The 5,183-nt window shown below is 55.7% G+C and overlaps 1 protein-coding gene across 1 annotated transcript; it reads left to right on the top strand.

Moving 5' to 3' along the window:
* The first annotated feature begins 558 nt into the window (after positions 1-558).
* On the top strand, positions 559-4,977 carry LOC128596691 (kallikrein-2-like). Its single transcript, XM_053606327.1, has 5 exons — positions 559-604; positions 1,721-1,880; positions 2,967-3,253; positions 3,363-3,499; positions 4,713-4,977. Exons 1-5 carry the CDS (start codon positions 559-561, stop codon positions 4,866-4,868), a joined length of 786 nt encoding a protein of 261 aa, XP_053462302.1. The 3' UTR covers positions 4,869-4,977.
* Positions 4,978-5,183: the final 206 nt, after the last annotated feature.

The raw sequence follows: 5,183 nt of genomic DNA, 5'->3' as shown, positions 1-5,183 counted from the left end.
AGAAGATGGAGGTCTAGCACAGTGGTTCTCAACCTTCCTAATGCCGTGGCCCTTTAATACAGTTCCTGTTGGTCATGACCCACAGGTTGAGAACTGCTGGTCTAGCATCTTTGTTCGGAGTAGTATAGGCATCAGGGAGTGTCACGGCTTGTATTTCAGGGCACCTGGGGTATATGGGGTGCAAAGAACTTACTTTGAGTTTAGGCATATGGGACTTTGTAATTACAAATCAGTGATTGTCCCAACCCTTGTTCCTGTTCATCCTTTATCTGCCTCTGTCCCCTAGATCAAGTCTCCATGAGCTACCAGCCTTGCTCTATCAGGCCTTAGACTCTGGGAACGCATCCAGGGTGATCTAGTATCCGCAGAACAACCAGTGCCGGCCGTTTGTCCCCTTCCACAGCTTTGGATGTAGTGTATGTGGGGGTTGTCCCCACTCCAGTGGCATGGGGAGGGCTGGGCCAGCAGGCAGAGGTGGAGTCCTGCAGTGAAGGCTTTATAGGGCTCCTCAGGGAGCCCCAGGCCCAAGCTACCTCCTGCCCCTGGACACCTGTCACCATGCTGTTCCTGGTTTTCTCTCTTACCCTGTCCATGGGGTGGACCGGTGAGATGGAGGGGGGCTGCAGGAGGGGGTGTGGGCCCTAATTCTCATGTTGAAGTCCCCCCTTCCACCCAGCCCTCAGCTCTGTCCTTCCAGCCCACAGTCTACCCCAGACTAGGGTGCCAGGCTCTTCCTACATCTCCTCATTCCTGTACTAGGTCCTGTTCCTTCCTGCTTATCGCAGAACTTCCTCTCATTGACCAGCCAACTCCTACTCACAGCTGTTTTCTCACAGGAGCAGATCCTGGGCCATCTCTGTGTCCCTTTGTGAGGCTCAAATTTTCCAAGGACTTCTCTCAATGCCATTGATTCCTTGGACCCTGGTCACTGGGCTGCTTCCTGAGTCCCTGACTCCTACCACATTCTGTTGACTTTTCCCATCTGGCTCTGAGCATTCAACCCTGTGCCCTAGACCTTGATATCTGGCTTCCCAATCCTGCTCCTAGGAAATATGGTTCCACCCCTACTTTTCCCCAGTCAGGCTTGAGACAACAAATGGGCCCCCTAATCTGCACTGGTATTCTGAGAACCCCTCCTTCCGGAACTCTTTGCTCCAGACCCTTCATTCCAGGCCCAGCCTTTTCTGTAGGAAAAACGCAAGCACCCATAGCCACAGCTGCCAGTGTTTCCAGAACCAGTTCCTGAAATTTGCGTCCTTTTCAAAACCTGAAAAACCCAACCCAGGCCCCAAATGTTTCCTCTACCTGGGACTCTGTAAACCCTGCAAACTTATCTCTGCCAGCAACTGCCCCCCTCTGTGGGGCTCTTCCTGGTTTCTAAACCCCTTATCCGCTCAGGACCCATCACAGTTTTCCTTCTCCCAGACCGAGACCCAGAGTGGTCCCAAATAACATGGCTCCAGACTCTCACCCCTGCTCCAGATGCTGCCTTGTGTCTTCAGCCCTGATCTTCTGTGCACCAGCTCCCAACCTACAAACCCAGGGATGGCTCTAGAATTCCAGGCTCTTCCTGGCACCCCTTGACTGTATCCTCAGGCCCCCAGCCCTGGTCCTCTGCCCCAACACACTGTCAAACACAGCTCCTTCCCCTAGCCCTGACTCCCACCCCTTCTGCCAACTTGGAAACCCCCTGACCCAGCACCTCCCCCACCCCCCACAGGTGCTGTGACCCTGACCCAGTCTCGGATTGTGGGAGGCTGGGAGTGTGAGAGGCATTCCCAACCCTGGCATGTGGGTTTGACTCACAATGACTTCGCATACTGTGGGGGGATCCTGGTGCACCCCCAGTGGGTGCTCACAGCTGCCCATTGCTCCGTATAGTGAGTTGAGACCTGGGCTTGGGGGGAGTGCCTGGTGCCCTCAGGAGCAGCAGCTGGCCATTTCCCCTGGGGCAGCCTCACACACGTGAGGCTGAGGGACTGAGGGAGAGAGGGGAGGTTCTGGTCCAGTCACATGGGGAGGCAGAACAGGGACTGGCCGCCCTCCTGTGGCTGCCTGGGTGTGTCCCTCAGTCTCTGTGTCTCTCCTTATCTGACTGTGACTGTTTTGGTCTCTGTCACCCACTCTGTCTTCATGTCCCTGCATCTCCCCTGTCTCTGACCATCTCTGGGTCACTCTGTGGTCGTCTCTGTCACAATGTGTCTCACCTTCCATCTCTAGGCCCATCTCTCTCCCCCTGGGTCTCTGTCCCACCTCTCCCCCATCACTACTGAACACTCATCCAGGATGGGCCTAAGGGGTCCCCAACCTGTGTGCGTGAAGGGGCACTTCTCACTCTGCCCAGCCCCCCCAAGGATGTCAGTCCACTCAGGGGAGACAGGGAGGGCCAGTTACAGCCAGAGCTGGGTGGGGCCACTGTGGGAGGAGGAAGGAGAAGAGGGACCTAGGAAGGGGAGAGGGTTTTGGGAGGGAAGGGGGAACTGGACCTTGGTCTGTGGGCCAGGCCACCCGCCCTCTGGGGAGCCTGCACTGCCCCAGCTGCTCCCCCCTACACCTTCCCGTTTCCCCTCTCACACTCGGACTCCTGGCTTCCTCTCCGCCCAGTCCCTCATTCTCTGACTTCCCGAGTTCTTCTGTCATTTGTCTGTTTCTCTCCTTGTTCTGTTCTCTCCTTCCTCTTCCTGCGTCTGTTTCTTGCTGTCTCTGCTTTTTCTCTTTCTCATCCTGTCTCTTTTTTGCTCCCCCTCTCTGCCTTTCTCCTTCCCTGTCTTTCTGAGCTCTTTCTTTCCCCCTAGCGTCTGTATTTGTCTTTCATGTTGTCACACCCCTTTGTTTTCTAACTCACTGCCTGTATGTATCTCCCCTCCCCCAGGGTTTTTCCTTGTTTCTCCTTCTCTCTTTTGGGACCGTCCCCCTGCTCTCCTGCCTTCACTGTCCTCTCTCCTTATCTCTCCCAGCCTTGGTAGTGGTGGTCAGGTCTGGCTTGGTCGGCACACGTTGTCTGAAGATGAGGACACAGCCCAGGTGATCAAAATCAATCAGACCTTCTTACACCCGCTCTACAACACCACCCACCTGAAGCACCAAACACTGGAGGTGTTAGAGGACAGCAGCCATGACATCATGCTGCTCCACCTGTCGAAGCCCGCCAATATCACAGACGCTGTGAAGGTTGTGGACTTGCCCACCCAGGAGCCAGAACTGAGGAGTATCTGTTACACCTCCGGCTGGGGCAGCATTCATCCAGATAATTGTAAGCCTGGGCCAGACGGTGTAGCCTGGAGCCCCATGCCTAGGTCTGCAGGATGAGGGGCCCAAGAACCAGGGAAGTCCTACTACAGCTGTTTTTTCCTGCTCCGCAGTCATTCGCCCAAGGAGTCTCCAGTGTGTGGATATCATACTCCTGTCCAATGACAAGTGTGAAAAAGCTTACGCTGAAAAGGTGACAGAGTTCATGTTGTGTGCTGGGAGCTGGGATGGCGGCAAAGACACCTGTATGGTGAGCCACCCCAGCCCCTAAGAGCTTAGGGGGAAAGGAGAGAGGGGACCCTGCTTTTGGGCAGGGACCTGAAAGCTGCTCTGGCATCTGCTCCCCACTTTCTCCACTGCTCCCCACTTTCACCCTCCACCTCCAGTTCTTCAGCTCCCTCCCTCCTGCCCCTTCCCTTGGTCCCTGGAGGCACAATCTGATTCTCACAGCCTCATTCCTCCATTCCTGGCACTGCCCTGGACCCCGAGAAGACAGCAGTGGACACACAGAGCAGCTCCTCCCTTGTGGAGCCCTGTTCTGGTGAAGGGCACAGGCTGGAACAGGGAATGTAACACAGAAACTATGGGAAGTGTCAGGAGCTCTGGGGCGGGGGAGAGTGTGACTGTGGGGAAGTTGTTTGGAAGGTGGGAATAAGCAAATGGCTGAGGCAGCTGAGGGGTGAGCCCCCATCCAGGAGGAGCAGAGAGAGTAACAGGTGTTGGGCACAGGGGAGAGGGGTAGAGCGTGTGAGGAACAGGGGTCCGCATGTGATTAGAGTGGGGACTGGGGGAGGCTGGGGAGGCCTGGGGAGGAAGCCAGGGCTAGTCCTGTGGGACCTCTCCTGGGCCACAGGAGGGCGCAGCTTTTCCCCTGAGGAGTTGGCAGCTGCAGTGGTGCCAGATTGAAGCTGGACAGGGCTGGCCCAGGTGTCCACAGGCTGCTACTGGCCTCCACGTGGGGATCAGACTACAGGAAACGACGGTGACAGGGGCCAGGGAAGGAATGGGGATGAGGCTGGTTTGGGTGGTGGCTCCAGGCCATCTCCCCCACAGCTGCCTGGCTCTCAGCCTCTTGCCTTTCATTCCATCCCCTTCCTGGCCCCAGCCGGTCATTCTAATCTCAGAAGTAACCTTGCCCCATCCCTGCTCACGGTCCTCCATGGCTCCTCAGTGCTCTTTGGAGAGGGGGGTCTAGTAAGAGAAGCTTCCTGGAGAGGTGACTTCTGGGCTGAGCCCTGTGGGGTGGGGGTGGGTCCTGCAGATGGCCCTGCTCCTCCCCCACTGATCCATGCAGGGCCTGTCTCCATGGACCCTGTACCTTGCATGGGAGCTGTACACTGGAGTGTCTTCCCTGTTGGCCAGGACTTCCCAGTTAGAATCTCTGCCTCCCTTCTTCTGGGAGTGGGCTCTGGAGACACCAGGGCTGACCTTTCTCACTTTATCTCTCTCCCTTTTACCCTTAGGGTGACTCAGGTGGTCCACTCATTTGTAATGGGACACTTCAAGGTATCACGTCGTGGGGCGGTAAGCCATGTGCTCTGAGACAAAAGCCTGCCCTGTACACCAAGCTGTGGCATTATCTGAAGTGGATCAATGAGACCATCACTGCCAATCCCTAAGCTTTCCTCTCCTATCACCACCCCTAGTAAAATTGAGTACACATCAAGTTTTGACATCACCTGGCCTTTCTAAATTTGGGCTTCTAGAGGCTTAGAACTCATCTGGCCAAAGCTAGAGCCGCCCCAGTTCTCCTGACCTGTGTCCTCAGATGAGGGAGTCAGGGTCTGACACTAGTGTAGACTGGTGTTTCTCAAATGGGTGTAAATTTTTCCTTCCCTCTCTCACTGGGGACATTGGCAGTATCTGTTAACTTCTTAGGTTCTTCAAGGGCACACATGAGGAGGTGGGTGGTCATGTTGTTTGTGTGGTGCAGA

This window comes from Nycticebus coucang, chromosome 10 (genome assembly GCF_027406575.1).
Source record: "Nycticebus coucang isolate mNycCou1 chromosome 10, mNycCou1.pri, whole genome shotgun sequence".
In the NCBI taxonomy this organism is placed as follows: Eukaryota; Metazoa; Chordata; class Mammalia; order Primates; family Lorisidae; genus Nycticebus; species Nycticebus coucang.
The sequence above is the reverse complement of the archived record's forward strand: the minus strand, read 5'-3'. Positions and strand labels throughout refer to the sequence as shown.

Bases quoted from the DNA above. Each gene is read 5' to 3' on its own strand.
- LOC128596691 (XM_053606327.1), top strand. From the start codon at position 559: ATGCTGTTCCTGGTTTTCTCTCTTACCCTGTCCATGGGGTGGACCG. The intron at 1,881-2,966 runs GTGAGTTGAGAC...CAGCCTTGGTAG, and splicing joins GCTGCCCATTGCTCCGTATA to TGGTGGTCAGGTCTGGCTTG. The intron at 3,254-3,362 runs GTAAGCCTGGGC...CCTGCTCCGCAG, and splicing joins CAGCATTCATCCAGATAATT to TCATTCGCCCAAGGAGTCTC.